The 25343-nt window shown below is 41.1% G+C and overlaps 1 protein-coding gene across 3 annotated transcripts in view; it reads right to left on the bottom strand.

Moving 5' to 3' along the window:
* Positions 1-25343, bottom strand: part of ralyl (RALY RNA binding protein like) — a 149922-nt gene that overhangs the window by 7230 nt on the left and 117349 nt on the right. For 2 of the 3 annotated variants that reach the window (XM_014180970.2, XM_014180969.2), the window contains exons 3-7: positions 22168-22243; positions 19786-19833; positions 8831-9018; positions 1436-1552; positions 903-1072 (exon numbers count right to left, since the gene is read on the bottom strand). In XM_014180970.2, the coding sequence (XP_014036445.1) occupies positions 903-1072; positions 1436-1552; positions 8831-9018; positions 19786-19833; positions 22168-22243 (599 nt within the window). The remainder of the gene's footprint in view (positions 1-902; positions 1073-1435; positions 1553-8830; positions 9019-19785; positions 19834-22167; positions 22244-25343) is intronic. The other variant, XM_014180971.2, reaches the window with a different exon arrangement.

Genomic DNA, 25343 nt, shown 5'->3' with positions numbered 1-25343 from the left:
ATCTGATCAATATGACCTTGAATGAAGAAACAAATAAATATCCCACACACTCGCTGGGAAAAATAATCTCTTCTATTAGCGAGAAGACAAGGCTTAGCTCTTGGACGGCATGCACCCGCTCCATTTTATAATGGGTCATAAATATCGCATAATGGGGAAAGCATGGTGGCATTGAACCACAGATGAACCACACAGATAATTCCTTTGATCTTCCTGCTTGAACTTGAAATAATGTTTACTCTATGAGGAGCAAGACTCTAGTGACACAACAGGGATCATATAATTCTTTAGGAAAATGACATGCTCAAATAGCATTCTATTTGTGATAATAACTGTGAGAAATATCAATAAGGTGAGTTGTTGACTGAAGGGATCAATAATTGTAGCTGTCATCTTAGCTGTTCCAGAAGTTGTCAAAAATACTTTCGTTTTTCCCTCAGTCTAGTTCTTTATAGAGTATAAAATGGTGACTTTGAAGAACACTTTCAGTTCCCTCAGTAGCAACTCCATCTTCATTTTCATATTTGGACCGGTTAAGACAGGCCTCCAAGTCCCCCTGGTATGTCTGCAGCGCCCTGTTTTAATTACAACCCATCACAGTGTGTGTGGTGTGGGGTGTGTGTGTGTGCACGCGCGTGCGTGCGTTTGTGTGTGTATGAACAGGGACCTGCCACCGCCTTCACTTGAGTTTGGCTGTCAGGGAGAAACTGTCAGTGGTGGCACACTCATCATTTACTCATGAGCAACCTCACACTGCTTTTCAGATCTTGAGCCTTGAATAATTCGTCAGAATTAACTTTCTTAAGGGCAAGACTGGTGTGCCCAATTTAAATCTCCTATCCTAAAACCACTATCTCCCCTGACCCTCTTCCAGGCTCCCTTTCATCACCCATTTCCCTTACCAGATGATGGCTGCCCTCTTCGTCGTAGTCATCCTCGCCCCCGTCGGTCATCTCTCCGGCCTCGACATCCAGTGCCCTGTTGCCAGCCTCCTCCCCGGAGTTCTCAGCTGTCTCCGACACAGACTCCTCATGGAGAGAGTCACAGTTGTCCTCGTACTTTCTTTGAGCCTCTGGAGAAAACGTGAAAAGAAGAGAAAGCGTGAAAGAAAGAGTGAGAGGAGGACAAAGAAATGAGACCAAAGTAACAACTGGTGACAAAAAGTAACAAGATGCTGACTAGCTACTCTGAGGGGATAAGGAGAGACTTGCAATTGAGATTCCTGCCATCATACTAATCAGTCTTGGTGAAAATGTGTTTAACATCTGAACAAGCTTTAAATGTTCTTCTACTTCACCTCCCCTGCTGTGAGACTGTCCTCTCTCTCTTTGACATGTTTTCTCTCTTTCCGTCTCTATCTCTCTCTCCCCCCGTTGCCCTCTCTTTCTCTCTGACACCCTTACCCTCTTTGTCCCCCCTCCCCCTCCCCCCTCACCGGACTCGGCTCTCTGCTGTTTCTCGATCTTCTCCAGGCGACCCAGCAGGGAGTCGATCTTTATCTTGATCTGAGTTAGCTCTCGTTTAATGGTCTGGAGCTGGTCCGTCTTCACTGCTGAGACATAATCAAAAACACAAACAGACAATAAATCGATTTATTATACCATAGTGTGGGTTTATTTTACAAGATAATTTTTCTTTTAAACACCACTCCACGATTCATTTTCATAAACCGAGTATCGCAGAACTATGTTATCATCTGATCGTACCCCAGGACCCCCCTATCATTCTATCATCAAGCCAAATTACATTTTCTCCAGGGGTGAACATATCAATTTATCCGACCGTGTACAGTTCTCCTATTCCAAATATGAAACCACTGCTTTCAATTAGGAGATTAGTTCATGGCTTACATCCACCATGATGTCTGATTCCTGCTCATTACCTGCGTTAGTGGCTGTAGCTAACCTCTCTCCTTATAATTTCTGATTACTTTTTGGGAACATAATAAGACAACATAAAGGGGATGATGCCATTTTGACATTATGTAACAACAGACCTGGGTTCAAATACATGTGTATTTCATTATTTGTTATTTAAATAATACATTTTCTGTGTATTTGAGTATTTTTAAATAATGTGGCAGAATCAACTACTTCTATTGGAAGTATTTGAAAGTATTTTCAAATAATTTCATTTAAATATACTAATATTTGAAATTGTTTTCAAATACTTATTTCAAATACTATTTTCAAATACCTGGGTTAAATGCATGGGAGTGTATCTGAGTCAGTGTTGAGTATTTTCAAATACATGCCAATACTTTCCAAGTATATTTCCAAATACATTCCGATACTCAACTTGTCTTGTCAAATAAAAAATATCCAGATACTTACTTCCAAATATATTTTTTAATAATTGAAATACCCTAAATAGTATTTTAACCCAGGTCTTTGTAACAAACAATGAACAGTAAATAAATTAATGCACTGCATGGTTCAAATATGATAAGCTAATAATAACAATAAGCTGATAAATATAGAATAAATTCTGTCTTATGTGAATAAGTAATGTATTTCAAACAGATATATAAAAATAGAACTAAACTGATAAGCATCATGATGTTTGTGAACTTGTGGAGGTGTGGTCAAATGTTATTTGGCTGCATTCTTACACTATACATAACCAAAGACGCTGAAGTAAGAATTGGCCAACCTAAAATGCCTGCATCCCAAATGACACATTATTTCCAATATATTTCATTTCTCTTGACCACAGCCTCAAGTCAAAAGCAGTGCACCAGGTAGTGAATAGGGTGCCATTTGGGATTCAACCACAGTATGGGATTTGACTTTGAAATGCAGATCACATCCACTTAAAAAATAGGCCTACCAAATAAACCATATCTGACGGACGTCAGATTAATTCTGCGCAGGCCCATCTCTCTGATGTACAGTACACATTAGGCTGTATACTTAAGTCGCTGGAAGTACTAGGAATTCCGGGTTTAAAAAAATTATATCCTGCTTCACTATCTTGATGGTTGAACATTATATATATATATATTTTTTAAGGGGGTAGATCAGCTTTAATATTGCTGATAGATTGTGGATTCCATCAATGTAATTTTCTGCATCATTTCCAATGCCCCATTCACACACACACACACACACACACACACACACACACACACACACACACACACACACACACACACACACACACACACACACACACACACACACACACACACACACACACACAGTACCAGTCAATAGTTTGGACACAAGACATCAACATTATAAAATAACACAGTAGTAACCAAAAAAAGTGTAGTAAAAATAAAGATATATATATATATATATATATATATATATATATATATATATATATATATATATGTATACACACCTACTCATTCACGGTGGGAACCACACATGCAGAGATCATCCGTTCACCTACTCTGCGTCTCACAAAGACACGGCAGTTGGAACCAAAAATCTCAAATTTGGACTCATCAGACCAAAGGACAGATTTTCTCCGGTCTAATGTCAATTGCTTGTGTTTCTTGGCCCAAGCAAGTCTCTTCTTCTTATTACTGTCCTTTAGTAGTGATTTCTTTGCAGCAATTTGACCACGAAGGCCCCATTTCACGCAGTCTCCTCTGAACAGTTGATGTTGAGATGTGCCTCTTACTTGAACTCTGTGAAGCATTCATTTGGGCTGCAATTTCTGAGGCTGGTAACTCTAATGAACTTATCCTCTGCAGCAGAGGTAACTCTGGGTCTTCCTTTCCTGTGGCGGACCTCATGAGAGCCAGTTTCATCATAGCGCTTGATGCGTTTTGCGATTGTACTTGAAGAAACTTTCAAAGTTCTTGAAATTTTCCGGATTGACTGCTCTCATGTCTTAAAGTAATGATGGTTTATCATTTCTCTTTGCTTATTTGAGCTGTTCTTGCCATAATATGGACTTGGTCTTTTACCAAATACGGCTATCTTCTGTATACCACCCCTACCTTGTCACAACACAACTGATTGTCTCAAACGCATCAAGAATGAATGAAATTACACTAATTAATTTTTATCAAGGCACACCTGTTAATTAAAATGCATTCCAGGTAACTGGTTGAGAGAATGCCAAGCGTATGCAAAGCTGTCATCAAGGCAAAGGGTGGCTACTTTGAAGGATCTCAAATATATTTTGATTTCTCTTTCTCTCTCTTGGAGGACCTGAGCCCTAGGACCATGCCTCAGGACTACCTGGCTTGATGACTCGTTGCTGTCCCCAGTTCACCTGGCCGTGCTGCTGCTCCAGTTCAAAATGTTCTGCCTGCAGCTATGGAACCCTGACCTGTTCACCGGACGTGCTACCTGTCCCAGACCTGTTGTTCCAGACCTGCTGGAACCCTGACCTATTCACCGGACGTGCTACCTGTCCCAGACCTGCTGTTTTCAACTCTCTAGAGACAGCAGGAGCGGTAGAGATACTCTCAAAGATCGGCTATGAAAAAGCCAACTGACACTTACTCTTGTGTTACTGACTTGTTGCACCCTCGACAACTACTATGATTATTATTATTTGACAATGCTGGTCATTTATGAACGTTTGAACATCTAGGCCATGTGCTGTTATAATCTCCACCTGGCACAGCCAGAAGAGGACTGGCCACCCCTCATAGCCTGGTTCCTCTCTAGGTTTCTTCCTAGGTTTTGGCCTTTCTAGGGAGTTTTTCCTAGCCACCGTGCTTCTACACCTGCATTGCTTGCTGTTTGGGGTTTTAGGCTGGGTTTCTGTGCAGCACTTTGAGATATCAGCTGATGTAAGAAGGGCTATATAAATAAATGTGATTTGATTTGTTTAACACTTTTTTGGTTACTACATGATTCTGTGTTATTTCATAGTTTTGATTTTTTTCACTATTATTCTACAATGTAGAAAATAGTAAAAATAAAGAAAAACCCTGGAATAACTAGGCGTGTCCAAACTTTTCACTGCTATTGTATATATATTTTTTAAATATATCTTCCTTTATTATTTTCAACTAACCCTACCACCCCTCCCCTAATTGGTGTTAACTAAGGGACAACAACACTTAGGCTTCTACTTCCAGCTAATACATACTATATACATTTTACAGACACAGTATATTTTACAATTGTTATATTTTGTTTATTTTTAGTCCCATCCTTCAGCTACCCTCAACCCCTCCCATCTATCCCTGAAGACCATGCAGTTTTGATTTCTATTTTTCACATATTTTCCAACTGTGCTGTTTCACAAAAGTTTTGAACCTATATTCATTTTACGGACACTGTATATTTAAGCAATAAGGCCTGAGGAGATGTGGTATATGGCCAATATACTACGGCTAAGGGCTGTTCTTAGGCGCAATGCAAAGCGGAGTGCCTGGACACAGCCCTTAGCCGTGGTATATTGACCATATATCACAAACCCCGAGGTGCCTTACCACCCAGTTTATAATTTACATTAGTTATCTTCTTATTTTTAGTCCCACCCTTCAGCTCCACTCAACCCCTTCCATCTCTCTCTGAACACCATTCAGTTTCGATTTCTATCAGGCATATATTTTTGAACTGTGCTCTGAAGTTCAACAAAAGCTCTGAACCTTTCTATTCTCATAGTTTCTAAAGATTGTAAATTAAAGATAACATTTATGCTAAGAGTATTATTATATCATTGATAGATTGACTATGACTTTTCATATCACACAGCAGTGCTATCTGCAGAGTTAGCTCCAGGTAAATGTTGGAATTCTTCAGCCATACCTGGACCTGTGACCAAAAACAAGCTACTGTACATAGACAGTACCAAAACAAATGATCTAATGATTCTCTCTTTTCGCAGAAAAATCTGCCGAGCTGGGATGGTTGTATGCCCCATATACAGTATGGGGCATACTATATATATGCATACGTATATATATATGTATGTATGTATGTATGTATGTATGTATGTATGTATGTATGTATGTATGTATGTATGTATATATATATATATATAAACATTATTGGTTGAAAGAATTTATACCATTCTATTGGTTGAAAGAATGTGTATATATATATATATATATAACATTCTACAATCTATATGGTGCAGTTGTCAATTTTTTTATGGTTGAAAATTTGACAACTGTCAAAATAGGGAAAAACAGACAGCACAAGTCTGATATAAGAAAATGGACTTTGACACCAATCAAAGCTGGTCAGTGTCAGAACGAGGACGCATGAGTGGCTGTGTGAAGCATTCCCATTACTTAATTCTGGGGCTTTAGTTGCCGAATCAGAAGCCTCTGATAAATGTTGTAGAAATGTTCATTATGTGCAATCTCATGGTGCTTTGTAGCCACTATTTATTGTTAAAACATTGATTTATTACACAAAAGCACATCATTAAGCTCCCTGCTGTTGTTCTCTCCTCTACTTTTTCACCAAGGACATGTCCTACACTCTTCGAAAAAAAGGTGCTATCTACAACCTAAAAAGGTTCTTTGTCTGTCCACATAGGAGAACACTTTAAAGCACCCTTTTTGGTTCCAGGTAGAACACTTTTGGTTCCAGGGAGAATCCTATTGGGTTCCATGTAGAACCCTTTCCACAGAGAGTTCTACATGAAACCCAAAAGAGTTCAACCTGGAACCAAAAGGGTTCTCCTACGGGGACAGTAGAAGAACCGTTTTTGGACCCTTTTTTCTAAGCGTATACAGTGTTGCTGTTAGATCAGGAGAAAGAGCCTTATCTCTAGGGAAAGCAGATATGGCTGGTGGAACTTATTTCTATTGCCCCTTTCCTAGCTGATCAGTTTAACTTATTTAACTTTATTTACAATGACGACCTGGACACAGTTGAAGCCATAGAGGTCTTTGTCTCTCTTGCCCAGTCCAACATCAAACCACAAGCACCTGACCCTAGAGGTGACATGACCCCTTGTTGATCTTAATTAAAGTGGAGGGTACTTGAAAGTATTGGTCGGTAAGGACATACGTGTGGACAGAACGTGTGTTTGCATTCTGTGGTGTTTGTAAATGCATTCGCTCCATTCAAAGCAGCATTGTGCTTGTCTGGTATGCAATCCTACTTCAGATGCAATGCAGAGTCAACGTGTGTATTGGAATCACAAGCCAGCCACCTGTTATTCCCTAAAGAGGCCATGGACTCTGTTGTTTGAGCGTTGAGAGCTCTGGATCAACCATACCACAGACAGAGAAAATAGAAAGTATAGAGGATATAGTGGAGATAGAGAATGGTGCCAAGGAGGTGTGATAGGATACAATGAAGTCTCCCTCCTTCAATGCTTTTGGTAGGCGCGCGCACAGGCACAGACGCACACGCATGCATGCATGCACACACACACACACACACACACAGCAATTTGTTATTTCAACAGTCAACAACAACTGCGTATGCTTTGGGCAACTTACTATAGTTGTCCTTTGATGATAAGAAAGTGTGGAGCCATTTCTAATTTATCAGTGACTTCAGGCCCTGTTCCTTTGTGCTATAAGCCACACGAGCCACAGATATAGAGACTCCAAACATACCCAGCCTAATCCAACATAATTTCATCAACAGCACCCTCTGATAGCTCAGCATTACAGAGAAATACAACATAGTCTCTTCTATTTCTATGGGGTGGATGGATGGATCTTATTCTGGGACTTAACGATGACCCATAGAGAGGAATGTGTTCTTGGAGATAGCGACGGTCTCTTTGAATCACTGCAAGATGAAGATTGCACTAGACAAGGAGAGTTCAGATTGTTTTTACCGAAGTCATTTCAAACCCTGGATAGCTTTAAGTCAAATAGAGCGCTAGGGAAATCTCCAGCATGCTCTGAACAATATGGTCTGTTTTGCCACTGGCATTACTTTTGTTGTCGTATGCAGAGCTTATCTCTATTGAATTGTAGAGGACAAAGAGGTCAATACTGTGAATATTAGTCCATTTGTCTGCTAGGCCTTGTCTTTGACAGCTATGGCTTACATAGGATCTGAATGGCTGTTATGCACCACAGCCCCTACAAACTATATAGATCCACCTACCCAAATCATAGCCTGCTCCCAATCCATCTACGTCAATAGAAACAGCAATTTCTCACGGTTCTGACTTTAGCGACTGTGGCTACCAGATATAGAACCGTGATGCCCGGCTTGGAGAAAAATCAATATAGTCTATCCAAAAAAGGAGGAAAACATGTTTTTCCGCTCCCTCCATAAGTCCACTGCATCAGAGCCCCTTGACTGACGTTAGCAAGCTGTGGGTACTGATAACACTGCACTGAATAAGGGAGAAGCAGAAACCGTACAGACCACACACTGAGTCCAATTATACAGCCCGTTCCTTATAGACTGCTGTTCAGGAACACAGAACTCTGATCAGCACGTTAAATGTAAAACGTGGTCTTATTGTTCATTTGCTAATCAAACGATTCAATGTGGGTCAGAGGCAGATATGGACGAATCGTTTCTGACTGGAAGGATACAGCGTTCTGTTTGCGCTCTACATTGCTGTTGCTCGTTCCTGTTGTCTCTGGAAACGGCATTGCTTTTTATAGCGGCAGAGAAAGTGCAAGTTGTGCTGAGGTAGGTTGGGACATGACAGCTCCTTTTGTTAAGGGAGAGTAAAATCACTTGGTAAGTCTTCTTTTATTTCAGATGGTTTACCAATGTGAAACACTTGTTCTATATTAAGCAACTTAATCTGTCTGTACATATTTTCCTGCTTCATTGGATTATTTATCCCCCTCACATTCGACGATACAATATCTATTATGTTTAGCTGAATGTTAGCCATATGTGTTAATCATTTTCCAATCCTAGTATTGCTACATTGGAATCAGCCACATATACAGTATAACAGTTGGTGAACCTACACTTGAGTCCGGAAGAGGTAGAGGAGGAGGAGGAGGTGGGTGGTCTGGAGGAAGAGGAGGAAGAGGAGGTGGTCTTGATGGGGAAGGATGTCTTCCCACGTCGTGTGGATGGAGCCAGGACCCGGGAGCGCTTCAAGGGGATCACCGCCCTGGGGGGTGGGGCCACCCGGCCGTGGTAGTCAAACAGCCTGAGGACAGGAGGGAATTACACCCATAGAGATCAAACAGCCTGAGGACAGGAGGAAATTACACCCATAGAGATCAAACAGCCTAATTCATACTATTAGAAGAGGTGCTCCCACAATAATGTGATTTGCATCGCATACAAGTTAAAGTATTGGAATCCACTAATCCCATTCCACTACCTTTTCAAGCTTTTTTATTGTATGAAAGCAAGCTTTGCTTTTATACTTAAAGGGCCATCATACTTGACTGAGCAAGCTGTTTTGTAATGTAGTAATGTGGTGCCTGCCTGTATGTTCTTAAACATTTATTTTAGCAATACATGTCATTGAGGAAAAATATATATTTCCCAACATACTTGTTTGGTCAGTAGGTGCCCAACATAACAACAGGGTGGTGTGCTGGACACAGTCACTCATATAGAGGTCTATAGAGCATGTCGCCATTCCTGATTTCTGTAACCATTAGCTTACCTATGTAACATTGACATACAGTAAGCTCAGAAACACTTGTTTAGTAGAGCATGGGTGGTGTAGGCATTGTGGTGCTCATGTGAATTTCCTTGCTTTTTCAGCTTCAGACCCCTGCCTACTTCTCACTGAAAACATTGTTTTTTGTTTTTAATTTCAATCGTTTTTACACTGAAAGGTGATTATACAAAATTATCAAAAATATTTCCACATGCAAAAAGTAACTTTCAAAAATGTAATTTGCGCTTCAAATTATGTGTTTTGTCTCACACGATTTATTGTCCAAGGCCCGGTTTCCTAAAAGCATCTTAAGGCTAAGTTCATCGTTAAAACCTTTGTAGGCACATGGTTACATCTCAGAGCTGTTTCCCAAAACCATCTTTACTAAAGTTGAAAACACTCGTTATTTATCGACTGCCTCAGACCACCCGTAGAACAGATAACTGGGTCATTAGATGCTTTTTTGCCCACTTCATACATAGAAGATCTCTGCTAAACCTAGAATAAAGATGTTTATCTGTCCCTCTGTGACCGTCGATAACTTCACAACGAAGTTTACTAAAATCTAAAATTGCCAATGTCTTTGCAATTGTTATAAACAAGCAAAGGGTAAAAAAGATGCCTCAAATGAAAACCGAGATGACTGCATTCAAATATAAATACAGTAAGCTACATACAGTAGACTTATGCCTACTGTGTGTAGTTGTGTTACAAAGTGGGATAAAATTGATTGCATTTACAGTTCCTTCAGAAAGTATTCATACCCTTTGACTTATTCCACATTTTGTTGTGTTACATTTCGTTGTGTCAATACATGTTAGAATCCCTTTGGCAGCGATTGCAGCTGTGAGTCTTTCTGGGTAAGTCTAAGATGGTGGCACACCTTGATTGTACAATATTTTCACATTTTTATTTGGACAATCCTTCAAGCTCTGTCAAGTTGGTTGTTGATCATTACTAGACAACAATGTTCATGTCTTGCCATCATTTTCAAGCCGATTTAAGTCAAAACTGTAACTTGGCCACTCAGGAACATTCATGGTCTTCTTGGAATGCAACTCCAGTGTAGATTTGGCGTTGTGTTTTAGGTTATTGTCCTACTGAAAGGTGAATTAATCTCTCAGTGTCGAGTGGAAAGCAGGTTTTTCTCTAGGATATTGCCTGTACTTTGCTCCATTCTGTTTCATTTCCCCCCCCCCCCTGAAAACCTCCCCAGCATATCCATATGATGATGCAGCCACCACTATGCTTGAAAATATGAAGAGTGGTACTCAATAATTGGATTTGCCCCAAACATAACAATTTGTATTCGGGACCAAAAGTGAATTGCTTTTCCACATTTTTTGAAGTATTTAGTGTCTTGGTGCAAACAAGATGCATGTTTTGGAATATTTGTATTCTGTACAGGCGTCCTTTTCATTCTGTCAATTAGGTTAGTATTGTGGAGTAACTACAACGTTGTTGATCTGTCCTCAGCTTTCTCCTATCATAGCCATTAAACTGTGTAACTGTTTTAAAGTCACCATTGGCCTCATGGTGAAATCCATGATCGGTTTCCTTCTTCTCCGGCAACTGAGTAAGGAAGGACGCCTGTATCCTTGTAGTGACTGGGTGTATTGAAAGTGTAATTAATAATTTCACTATGCTCATTAGGATATTCAATGTCTGCTTATTTTTACCCATCTATCAATAGGTGCCCTTCTTTGCGAGGCATTGGTAATCCTCTCGGGTCTTTGTGGTTGAATCTGTGGTTGAAATTCACTGCTCGACTGAGGGACCTTACAGATAATATGTGTGGAGTACAGAGATGAGGTAGTCATTCAAAAATCATGTTAAACAATATTAATGCACACAGAGTGAGTCCATGCAACTTATTATGTGACTTGTTAAGCACATTTTTGCTCTTGAACTTAGCTTTGTAATAACAAAGGGGTTGAATTTTCATTTTTATTTAATTTGTAAATATTTGAAAAAACATAATTCCACTTTGGCATTATGGGGTATTGTGTGTAGGCCAGTGACCAAAACATCTCCATTGAATAATTTTTAAGCTCTAACTGTAACGAGGTTCGTATAAAGGGGACCAAGGCGCAGCGTGTAGAGTGCTCATACTTCACTTTAATGAAAACACTTAAACAAAAACAACAAAACGACAGCCAACAGTTCCGTCAGGTATACTAACAAAACGGAAATAAACTACCCACACCAACACAGGAAAAACAGGCTGCCTAAGTATGGCTTCCAATCAGAGACAACGATAGACAGCTGCCTCTGATTGGAAACCATACCTGGCCAAAACATAGAAAACAAAAACATAGAATGCCCACCCACCTATCACACCCTGACCTAACTAAACAGAGAAAACACAGCTCTCCTAGGTCAGAGCGTAACACTAACACAACAAAATGTGGGAAAAGTATTTTTGCAGGCACTGTATTTCAATCATATTGAATCAATTTCAAGTTCAATCGATTGAGTTTTATTTTTCTAATTGTAGGCTACTGTCTGTAATTCTTGCCTCGATTTCATGATGTGTAGGCCTAACAACATGTGCGCAATGATGTTCCAAATATTCCATTTAGTGCATAGCCTAAGCATTAGAATTAACTGCCTCAATATTTGCTGCCATAGGTGATCCTTTCTTTCTCGGAGCTGATCCATCATCAGTATCTAATGAATGGAGAACGCTGATCCGAGAGCAGTACTGCCTTTCTTTCGATCCTATCAGTATCGACACATGCTCTGACAACGCACTTATTGAAAGTTCTTCATACATTCAATAAGTTCCCTACGTGGTATTTTGGGATACGCATGTTAGTTCTTCGGCCGTTATACAAACAATGCATCATTAAAACACTTGTAAACGGGCCCTGGCTATTACTTCATAGACATGTCTATTTGTCTTTATGCAAAACATATGGATTCTTCCTTTAAAGAGGGGAGGGGGTGAATATCAACAGCTGCTTTACATTAAGCAAATACCAGTTCCTGTAAGTGACTCTCAAAGTACTGAATAAGTTGGCTTAGTGAGCATTTGGAGAATTAAAAAAAATATATATATCAGGGGAAGTACCCCCAGACCCCCCTCCAGGTTTCTACTAGTTGATGGCTACTTCCCACAAAGGGGGACCTACGCTGACGTCTTTTGGACGTCTTTTTTCGTTTGTTTGGTGCAGTCCGGACCAGCCTTGATTTCAATGTCCACGGACAGGACTCGCTATGATTCAAGTGACTTTTCAAAGCAGGTTAGGAAAGCATTTTTGCAGCATTTTTGCTAACCCTTTTCCTAAACTTAATCGAATACTCCTAAACTGCTACTTAATTAGGAGAGCATTACAAAAACGTTGTAGCTGTATCCAAGTGGCTTGTTTTTAGGGAATCTCGTCTGGACCAAATCTGAATCAATCATAGACGTCTAATGTTTGGTTGAGATTTGGTCCGATCTGGACTGGCCTTGATTTGGCCCATACATAGATGGGAAAACGGGCCAAATCTGAACCAATCATAGACATCTATGTTTCACAAGTTTGGACAGCACAGTACAGTACAGTAGTGGTTCTTAAATCTCTCCATGGGGACCCTAGGCTGTTCCATTTAATTGATCTATTCCAGAGCTAGCACACCTGAATCTCAATAGCTAGTTCAGAGCTACAGCAAAATTGTGACACATCTGGGGGCCACCGAGGAGAGGTTTGAGAACCACTGCAGTAGAGCACAGAAAAGTGCAGTACATTACATTAAAAAAAGTAGAGAAAGTGTTTTCAACATTCAACAACCGAAGAAAAACCTTTCAATGTCCGGAAAATAGGTATTTTCAATGTCTGGAAAATACGAATTTGCAATGTCTGAAAAAAACATATTTAAAACTTCCTGAAAATACTTATTTTAACCTTTCATTCAAAAGCTAAAATGAACCTAACTTCAACGTCTGGAAAATACATATTTTAAAATGGGAACACACTGAGAAGTAACTTGGCACTGTTGGTCAGTCAGTGCAAATTCGGATTAAAATCACATGAAGAAAATTGCATTGACCGAGGAAGGTGTACTGAATTAATGCATCATAAGGTAAGTGCTGGAACTTGTTCTGGATGCTTGAACAAAGACGTGTCTTCTGTCTCGTGTGCTGATATAGCTAATTAGCATGTGCACACTCACTGCAATGCACAGCCGATGCACTACTTGCATGTTTTTTTTATTTAACTAGGCAAGTCAGTTAAGAACAAATTCTTATTTACAATGACGGCCTACCCCGGCCAACGCTGGGCCAATTGCCGCCATATGGGACTCCCAATCATGGCCAGACGTGATGCAGTCTGGATTCAAACCAGGGACTGCAGTGATGCCTCTTGCACTGAGATGCAGTGCCTTAGACCGCTGTGCCACTCGGGAGCCCAATGTGCATTGGCTGGGTTTAGATTCAACTGTTTCCTAGCAAGACAATTTGTTTTATCAGCAACAGTTTGAGTTGTGATAGGCTGGTCTTGGTTGAGGAAATGTTAGCAGTGTTTGTGCTGAAACTAACATCTGGCTGCACACGTAGCTATCTAGCCAGTTCGGCTGTATCATTCCGGAGTAGCTAGATGAGCAATGTGCTATAATAGCAGCCAAGGACGTTCGCTAGCTTATTTATTTGTGCTCTGATTTAGTTTACACTGATGACTTCAGCCATATGGAAAACCTTCCATAGCAAAATATACCTAGCTAGCTAGCTTCCTTTGCATGTAGCTTGCTTCTCATATACTGGTATTAACTAGCTAGCTGCTGCTAGCCTGCTACTAGCTAGCTGCTGCTGTTACTCAGAAACTGGAGTTGTTGGTCCAGGTTTCAGAACTCAGATTTGGCTGAATGGCACTGGAGAAGGAGGCAGACATTTTACGTGTCCCCAACCGATTGTGTTTTTTATTTTTTTTATTCGTGTTTTTTGTAACTTCTTTTTTTTAAACTTCTTTTGTACATAATGTTGCCGCTACCATCTCTTATGACCGAAAACAACTTCTGGACATCAGGACTGCGATTACTCACCATAGACTGGCAGAATCTTTTTTCCTTTAACCTGTTAGGGCTAGGGGGCAGTATTTACACGGCCGGATAAAAAACGTACCCGATTTAATCTGGTTATTACTACTGCCCAGAAACTAGAATATGCATAGAATTATTGGCTTTGGATAGAAAACTCTAAAGTTTCTAAAACTGTTTGAATGGTGTCTGTGAGTATAACAGAACTCATATGGCAGGCAAAAATCTGAGAAGATTCTGTACAGGAAGTACCCTCTCTGACCATTCCTTGTTCTTCTTGGCTCTGTTTATTGAAAACTTAGGATCTTTGCTGTAACGTGACACTTCCTACGGCTCCCATAGGCTCTCAGAACCCGGGAAAAAGCTGAATGATGTAATTCCAGCCCCAGGCTGAAAAACATTAGCGCCTTTGGTAAGTGCTCTATCAGAGGACCATCAGACTGAGGCGCGTGCACGGGGCGACACCATGTTTTTATTTTCTCTCTTTGTACTAAAACACGATTTCCCGGTCGGAATATTATCGCTTTTTTACGAGAAAAATGGCATAAAAATTTATTTTAAACAGCGGTTGACATGCTTCGAAGTACGGTAATGGAATATTTAGAATTTTTTGGTCACGAAACGCGTCGTGCGCGTCACCCTTCTTTACCCTTTCGGATAGTGTCTTGAACGCATGAACAAAACGCCGCTATTTGGATATAACTATGGATTATTTGGAACCAAACCAACATTTGTTATTGAAGTAGAAGTCCTGGGAGTGCATTCTGACGAAGAACAGCAAAGGTAATAACATTTTTCTTATAGTAAATCTGACTTTGGTGAGGGCTAAACTTGTTGGGTGTCTAAATAGCTAGCCCTGTGATGCCGGGCTATCTACTTAGAATATTGCAAAATGTGCTTTCAACGAAAAGCTATTTTAAAATCGGACATAGCGAGTGCATAGAGGAGTTCTGTATCTATAATTCTTAAAATAATTGTTATGTTTTTTGTGAACGTTTATCGTGAGTAATTTAGTAAATTCACCGGAAGTTTGCGGGGGGTATGCTAGTTCTGAACGTCACATGCTAATGTAAAAAGCTGGTTTTTGATATAAATATGAACTTGATTGAACAAAACATGCATGTATTGTATAACATAATGTCCTAAGATTGTCATCTGATGAAGATCATCAAAGGTTAGTGCTGCATTTAGCTGTGATTTGGGTTTATGTGACATTATATGCTAGCTTGAACAATGGGTGTCTGATTATTTCTGGCTGGGTACTCTGCTGACATAATCTAATGTTTTGCTTTCGTTGTAAAGCCTTTTTGAAATCGGACAGTGTGGTTAGATTAACGAGAGTCTTGTCTTTAAAATGGTGTAAAATAGTCATATGTTTGAGAAATTGAAGTAATAGCATTTCTAAGGTATTTGAATAATGCGCCACGGGATTCCACTGGCTGTTACGTCGGTGGGACGAAATCGTCCCACTGGCCCTAGAGAAGTTAATGAGTCTGATGAGCCCAACGCGAACGATATACTGCTTTCTCAGGAACAGGCCCAAATCCCCGTGATTTGCGTGAAGAGGAGACGGAGAAAAAGGGGCCAAAGGGTGGGCTGCCTTCTGAGAATTCGTAGGCGATCAAATAAACCCCCACTTCCTTCCATTCTGCTAGCAAACGTACAATCTTTGGAGAATAGAATTGATGACCTACGTGCAAGATTAAACTACCAATGAGACATTCAAAACTGTAATATCTATGCTTCACGGAGTCGTGGCTGAACGACAACACTATCAACATACAGCTGGCTGGTTATACGCTGTACCGGCAGGATAAAACAGGGCATCTGTTTTAGGAAAAAAAACTCTGGACCGCCTTTACTCCACACACAGAGAGGCATACAAAGCTCTCCCTCGCCCTCCTTTTGGCAAATCTGACCATAATATCCTCCTGATCCTGCTTACAAGCATAAATTAAAGCAGGAAGCACCAGTGACAAGATCAATAACAAATGTGGTCAGATGAAGCAGATGCTAAGCTACAGGACTGTTTTTCGAGCACAGACTGGAATATGTTCAGGAATTCCTCCGATGACATTGAGGAGTACACCACATCAGTCATTGGCTTCATCCCCACAGTGACCGTATGTAAATACCCCAACCAGAAGCCATGGATTACAGGCAACATCTGCACTGAGCTAAAGGCTAGAGCTGCCGCTTTCAAGGAGCGGGACTCTAACCCGGAAGCTTATAAGAAATCCCACTATGCCCTCCGACGAACCATCAACCAGGCAAAGCGTCAATACAGGACGAAGATTGAATCGTACAACACCGGGATTTGACGCTCGTCGGATGTGGCTGGGCTTGCAAACCATTACAGACTGCAAAGGGAAGCACAGCCGAGAGGTGCCAAGCGACACGAGCCTACCAGACGAGCTAAACTACTTTTATGCTCGCTTCAAGGCAAGTAACACTGAAACATGCATGAGAGCACCAGCTGTTTCAGATGACTGTGTGATCACGCTCTCCGCAGCCGATGTGAGTAAGACCTTTAAACAGGTCAACATTCACAAGGCCGCAGGGCCAGACGGATTACCAGGACGTGTACTGCGAGCATGCGCTGACCAATTAGCAAGTGTCTTTACTGACATTTTTAACCTTTCTCTGTCCGAGTCTGTAATACCAACATATTTTAAGCAGACCACCATAGTGCCTGTGCCCAAGAACACGAAGGCAACCTGCCTAAATGACTACCGACCAGTAGCACTCATGTCTGTAGTCATGAAGTGCTTTGATTGGCTGATCATGGCTCACATCAACACCATTATCCCAGAAACCCTAGATCCACTCCAATTTGCATACCACCTCAACACATCCACAGATGATGCAATCTCTATTGCACTCCACACTGCCCTTTCACACCTGGACAAAAGGACCACCAATGTGAGAATGCTATTGATTGATTACAGCTCAGCGTTCAACACCATAGTTCCCTCAAAGCTCATCAATAAGCTAAGGACCCTGGGACAAAACACCTCCCTCTGCAACTGGATCCTGGACTTCCTGACGGGCCGCCCCCAGGTGGTAAGGGTAGGTAACAACACATCCGTCACACTGATTCTCAACACAGGGTCCCCTCAGGGGTGCGTGCTCTGTCCCCTAGTGTACTCCCTGTTCACTCATGACTGCACAGCCAGGCACGACTCCAACACCATCATTAAGTTTGCCGATGACACAACAGTGGTAGGCCTGATCACCAACAATGACGAGACAGCCTATAGGGAGGAGGTCAAAGACCTGGCCGTGTGGTGCCAGGACAACAACCTCTCCCTCAATGTGATCAAGACAAAGGAGATGATTGTGGACTACAGGAAAAAGAGGACAGAGCACACCCCCATTCTCATCGACGGGGTTGCAGTGGAGCAGGTTGAGCGCTTTAAGTTCCTTGGTGTCCACATCACCAACAAACTAACATGGTCCAAGCACACCAAGACAGTCGTGAAGAGGGCACGACAAAACCTTTTCCCCCTCAGGAGACTGAAAAGATTTGGCATGGGTCCTCAGATCCTCAAAGGTTTCAACAGCTGCACCATCGAGAGCATACTGACTGGTTGCATCACTGCCTGGTATGGTAACTGCTCGGCCTCCGACCGCAAAGCACTACAGAGAGTATTGCGAACGGCCCAGTACATCACTGGTGCCAAGCTTCCTGCCATCCAGGACCTCTATACCAGGCGGTGTCAGAGGAAGGCACTAAAGATTGTCAAAGACTCCAGCCACCCTAGTCATAGACTGTTCTCACTGCTACCGCACAGCAAGCGGTACCGGAGCACCAAGTCTAGGTCCAAGAGGCTTCTAAACAGCTTCTAACCCAAGCCATAAGACTCCTGAACACCTAATCAAATGGCTACCCAGACTATTTGCATTTTAAACTGCATTGTTGGTTAGGGGCTCGTAAGTAAGCATTTCACTGTAAGGTCTACACCGGTTTTATTCTGTGCATGTGACTAATAAAATTTGATTTAATTGTCAAAAATGTTACAAAAAGGTAGCACTTCGTTGGTTCTTAAAGGACTGAAATGTGCATGTGAGCGATAAATTATACATTTAATAAAAACTGCTGCACCTACAAACGTATTGAGTCCAAATATATCCAAGTGTAATTGTCACCTTGTGGACGCCGCAGCCTCGTTTTAATCTTGGGCCCCAAGAATCTGGACGACCCTAATGATAACGACCCTGTTGAAAATACGGTATAAAGGTTCTCTGTAATGGCCGGACGGATCATGACGTGAGGCGGGGAGTGAGTCGTGTACCTCCAATCAAATTGATTTGCAAATTTTCATCGACATTGGTGTCATATTGGCTTAGATATGAATTTAACATTGAGCTTCAATCAATCCCTACTACTGTGTATTCGCACCAACCGGCATGACTATAATGATTACACCTCACAGTATGTATTTTGTCATCAATGACTTATGAAGTATATCTCCCAACAATCTATCTATTACATATAACATTGATGGTAGCTGTGTAATGGTTATCTACTGTAGGTCTATCTGACATGGATTTGCTTATCAAATTGTCATATTTTCAAATGCAGGCAATCCATTTGTACAACCTATTATTCATAGCCTATGCCTCTGTCTCACATTATCTTTCTATACAGTATACTTTATCTCATTCTATGACTTCTTAAATTGTTCCTTATCAATGACGTACAAATCTGTACTCTACCATTTTGAAACATTCCAATTGAAGTGTGTCCTTTTGGATGCAAATAAATGTCAAATCTCTCACAAGCCTGACTTTTCATTATTTTTCACACTGATCAAATTACTATTACACTCTAATGTACTATCAATTATCTTCCCATCCATCTTTAAAAGAAGGGGGATAAATAAAATAAGATGTAAATGTCAAAGTGATGTGTCTTCCTTGACTCATTTCACAGCGCCAGTTGATTTTTGTCACAGCTCTGTCCGAGTTGACATTTAGTAAATGTCTCAGCAGATTAAAGCACTGAACACCAAAACAAATTAGAGAAAGAAAACACGGGTTGATAAAGTTTAAGGACGTGCTCTACTCAGTCTTTTCAAATGGATGAAACGACTGAAAAGTTATCTTATTCATATTCGGAGAGAAGGTTGCTTAGCAAAAACTACTTGAAGCAGAAGGTACTTTGCTGAGTACATTTCCATATTTCCGGGAATTTTTCATTTGACCGGTTTTGCATTTGGCATAACGTAATTTACAGTTTTTTCAAACGTCATAAAAGTAAGTGAATTATTCAATACGTACCGACTGTAGAAATCATCCCTGTAGTAGTCATAGTCAAATTCATAACCACTGGGGATGAGAGAGAGAGAGAGAGAGAGAGAGAGAGAGAGAGAGAGAGAGAGAGAGAGAGAGAGAGAAAAGAGAGAGTGTGTTTAGCATTTAATGTCTACTATAAGCTCTGTCAAATGCTAACATATCAAAACAGAAACCGTTTGATCCAAACAGACATGTAGGTCAAGTCTTAAGGCCACCGCAGATGGAGAAAACCTTAGCTAATCTGACATGCGGAGGCCAAAGACTGACTGACAGGAATAAGAGTGGTTTCAGAGTGGTTCTACATTCAAGGCTGCAACCTGTGGATAAACCTAGGAAGGTCACAAGAACTAAGGTACCGCCATCAACAACACATTTGTCAATCTCACGTCAATTGTGAGCTCAGAGTAATCATGAAAATATTAGTACTAACAAAAAATAGAACACATAAGCTACATTTCAGAGAAGGGAAAAAAATGTACACCTATTCAGAACAGGAGAGAAGTTCACATTTCTTTTTCACAGGGATAATTTTTAATTAAGATTCATGCAAATGTCATTTCCATTTAGTGCAGCCTAGTGTTGGTTTTGGCTCTCTAATTACCATGTTACATCATGGCTGTTTTGAGCTGTGGTATTAAAATGCAAATTAATGTTTAATGAATTTGTAACATAAAAAACAATGTGCAAATTCATAAATAAGAAAACAAAGAGGCCTAATGGAACAAGCCAATGAATGGGACAACTATGGGTTGACAGGGTGTCAAGGGACCACTATACAACAGTCTGTTAACCATTAGTCATAGTAAATAGACCAATATGGCTGCACATCAGTTATACACTCAGTGGACCGTTTATTAGGTACACCCATCTAGTACCGGGCCAGAACTCTCTTTGCCTCCAGAACATCCTGAATTCTTCGGGCGTAGAAACAATTGATATCAAGGGACCTAACGTGTGCCAGGAAAACATTCTCCACACCTTTACATCACCACCACCAGCCTGAACTGTTGACACCAAGCAGGATGGGGCTATGGACTCATGCTGCTTACATAAAGTTAAGTTAAATCCTGACTCCGCCATCAGCATGACGCAACAGGAACTGGGATTCGTCGCACCAGGCAATGTTTTTCCACTCCTCAATTGCCCAGTGTTAGTGACCGCTGGAGCCTCTTCTTCTTGTTTTTAGCTGATAGGAGTGGAACCCAGTGTGGTCGTCTGCTGCAATAGCAAATCTGTGACAAGGATCGACAAGTTGTGTGCTCCGAGATGGTGTCCTGCACACCAATGTTGTACTGCGCCATTATTTGCCTGTTTGTGACCCTCCTGTTAACATGGCACGATTCTTGCCATTCTCCTTCGACCTCTCATCAATGGGCTATTTTCACCCACAGGACTGCCGCTGACTGGATGTTTTTTTGTTTTTCGCTCCATTCTCGGTAAACCCTAGACACTGTCGTGGGTGAAAAGCCCAGGAGGCCGGACGTTTCTGAGATACTGGAACCGGCGGGCCTGGGACCAACGATCATACCACACTCAAAGTCGCTTAGGTCACTTCTTTTGCCAATTCTAATGTTCAATCGAACCGTAACTGAATGCCTCAATGCTGTCTGCATGATTTATGTAGCAATCCACGGCCACGTGACTCACTGTCTGTAGGAACGAACCATTTTCGTGAATGTGGAGGTGTAACTAACAAACTGACCACTGAGTGTATTATACATTGACAAAAAAATATAGCTTTGATGATCATGAGACGTGTATGTGAGAAAAATTTGGCCATGTGTAATAAAGCCTTCATATTCAACATTTTCTGCATTTTTTTGTCTCTTATGTTGGATCTGTTTTATGTCAAGAGTCGAATAACTAGTACCTGGGAAGTAAAGTAAATTGGGAAATGAGAATTTACATTTTTACCAGAAGTTTTCATGGTTCTTATTTTTTGTGCTCTTGAGAAACATGAGCAAACTAAATCCCATATTGTTAATGATTTAAAACCATATCGATTTCATAGATTTTTTTCCTCACAATCCTAGAGTTAAACCAACACAGAACACTGACCTTTAACAAAATAATGATGCCAGAGTTCCCATGCAAAGCCAGAGTATCTTTAGCCTAATGTAGCTGCTAACCCCAATTTTCTATAGGTTCTTGCTGATTCGCCAACTCCTAGACATAATCTGAATTTGCATCACTCCTTAGCCTTCACCTGACACCACACACTAATCCAACTCCTTTACAAGTTGTTACAGCAGGAGAAAGCCTCAGACACACACTTTAGACAGGTTCCTCATCTCTCCATAGCTGAGAGGGAGAAATGAGTGAGGGACAGACAGACAGAGTGAGTGAGAGAGATCTTTACGGGTTTACCTGTAAACAGCCGACAGCGGCCGTTTGGAGCCTGGCTTGGGCCGGTACGGTTTGGGCTCCCCTGCCATGTTTATGTCTGTAAAAAACATACAAATAAAAAGCAGTTCTTTACTCAGCTTTTCTTTTTTTCATCCACTCTTTCCTCCCCTCCCTAAAACAGTCAAACACCTAAAGTACCGGCAACTCATGTCAGTACCAATCCTGTCACTGAAAAACCGTTCCGGCATCTAATCCAATTTAACACTTCAGTGCAGTGTAAATTACAAGAAAAAGTCAGGTTTTTGAAGAACCCTTTTCAGTAAGGGGATGCAAAAATAGCGTCAGACATCATTATTTAGTGTGTAAATTAAATGTTTAACATATGGTGTACAATGAGAACTGATTTGATGCAATACAGAGCAAGGTTTGTCATCTTCAGTCCTGGGGAGATTCAAATACCTTTAATTGAACAATTCCAGGTAACTTACCATTTCAAATAATATAGTAGTCTATATGCGAAAATGTCCAACATCCTCCTTGAAACTTTCCTGCTTGAAGCTCTTTTCTAAAGTACTCTGAAGATAGCCATAACAACCTTGGTACCAGTACGAGCCCAGGTGTAAGGGGGAGGGAGAGAATACAGAGTGTCCTTCATTACTCATTTACAGAATGGGCTTCCTTGGGAGAGAAGAGAACCCAACAAGGTAAGGATGCTGTAGAGCGAATGCTCTTTCATTTACAACCATCCATTTCTCGGATAGAAAATAGATAGTTGAAGGAAAGGACATCAGTTTTTTTTATATTTCTCGTTATCCACAAGTATTATATGACATCAACTATTTCCCTCCCTTTGGTATCCTATTGTCTATGTACTTTCTCATGTGCGTATGAGACCGTCACCCTTGAAGGTTTCAACTTATCCGACTCGCTTTATCAGATGTCCTGTGATCACAAACACCGAGTGTATAGGCTATTCAAATCGCTATCTCTATATCAGCAAGGCTTTTACAAGGTCTCCTTCACAACTTCTGCCTTCTGTACAATTCATCCCTTTTTATTGCATGTCAAAGATGCTCAAGACCTGTTTGAGCTGCAAGGTCGTTCTGAAATGGCAACACAAGAGAGACAGGAACCCAGTACACAAGAGAGACAGGAACAGGAAAATACATCACTCCTCACAAAACAAGACCCTCGATGAGAGCGACAGTACAGGATGTTCACCAAAGCCTTTTGTGCCCAACAGAATACCATGTGTATGCACATCTCACTGTTTAAGATGCACTTCTAGTCAGTCCTATCTAAGCAGATGTTAGTCTAAATTATGCATGTGGACCCGGCTGGGTTCACTCGGGAGAAGCTGAACCTCACTAGTGAGATCATAGCAGGGAGAGGCAGAATAAACGGCGGGAGGATTTTGCAGCCTAGCTTCCCGCCCCTCCGCTCTCCACAGAAATGTGATTATGCCCACGGCTGTTTGTACATTACCCTGTCAGACATCCTAAAACACCGCCTTGTTCATTTAGAATGTGGGAGAGATAGTGTGTGTGTGTGTGTGTATATATGTGTGTGTATATGTGTGTTTGTGTGTGTGTATGGTGGGGATTATCAGTGAGGATGTCTTTAATATAATCCTATTACATAGGTGTGTGTGTGACTAAAATAATCATTTTTATCTTGGTTGATTTCTTCCACAGTAATGACACAAAAAGATATCAAACATTTTGGGGTAACAGTTAAGTACATTACTGTGATTGTTTTCAATTAAAAATGGTCAAAATGAAACAAAAATAGCTTCTTGGCCAAGAGAGATTTCTCAAACAAGAATTTAGCAAGTACTGTCTGGGAGTGGTCTGAGTGGGGAGAGGAAAACTGAACATTTGCTGCTACAGGCAGAGAGGTTTGGAACCCTCTTTCTTAAATGGTCTTTTAACTAATTTACCGCATGGTGATGTCACCATGGAAGGCCAAAACTCCATCCCACCAAAACAGGCTGAAATTTCAGGTGGCCTTTTCAAACAGCTCTTACACTAGAAGGGCGTTATCATCATTTTCACAATTTCACAGTATTATTCCAACCTCATAGTGTGGAAATATATATATATAAAAACTTTAGGAACACATGCTCCTTCCATGACATAGACTGAAAGCTATGATCCCTTATGGATGTCACCTGTTAAATCCACCTTAATCATTGTAGATGAAGGGGAGGAGACGGGTTAAAGAAGGATTTTTAAGCCTTAAGACAACTGAGACATGGATTGTGTATGTGTGCCATTCAAAGGGTGAACAGGAAAGACAAAGTGCCTTTGAACGGGGTATGGTAGTAGGTGCCAGGCGCACAGGTTTGAGTGTGTCAAGAACTGCAACGCTGCTGTTTTTCAAGCTCAAATGTTTCCCGTGTGTATCAAGAATGGTCCACCACCCAAAGGACATCCAGCCAACTTGACACAACTGTGGGAAGCATTGGAGTCAACATGGGCCAGCATCCCAGTGGAATACTTTCGACACCATGCCCGATGAATTGAGGCTGTTCTGAGGGCAAAAGGGGGTGCAACTCAATATTAAGAAGATGTTCTTAATGTTTTGTACACTCATTTTATAAAATGAGTGCCTTTAAGATCCATTTGAAGTCATGTATGCCCCAGGTGATAACAGGTATAAAGATCAGGTACTGTAGTACTTTAGGATAACACAGAGCAATCTCTGCATGGCTTAAAGCCCGCACACACAACTTGACACTGTGCCATACAGCACTTCATCCAGCAACCTGACAGACTGTCTATCGGCATTGGCTCCACTTGGCACTTGCCAGAGGGTTTAGAACAGTTTGACTGGGCTGTCAGGATAAACCTGACTCAGGTGCTAACTCTACTGGAGGAAGGAGATCCATCAATGCTACAGCAACACCATTTGAGAAGCGACAAGGAAAGCGAAGGCTGATCCTAGACCAGCCCTTAGGGCTCTCTCGCTGGAGCATCAGCACAGTACGAGACAGAGACAATGACTTGCAATGAATCAGATTCCCAGGGTCAAAAAGAGGGGTTGTCCATGGTGCTGATAATGTGCAATACAGAGAATATTGTCGCTGTCCGTGGTGCTGATATCAAGCACTATGATGAGTGTGGCTGTCCGTACTACTGATATCAAGCACCACTACTACGGAGAATATGGAGTACTGTCCATGGACTTAAAGCAGA

The sequence above is a fragment of the Salmo salar genome, chromosome ssa29 (assembly GCF_905237065.1).
Source record: "Salmo salar chromosome ssa29, Ssal_v3.1, whole genome shotgun sequence".
In the NCBI taxonomy this organism is placed as follows: Eukaryota; Metazoa; Chordata; class Actinopteri; order Salmoniformes; family Salmonidae; genus Salmo; species Salmo salar.
The sequence above is the reverse complement of the archived record's forward strand: the minus strand, read 5'-3'. Positions and strand labels throughout refer to the sequence as shown.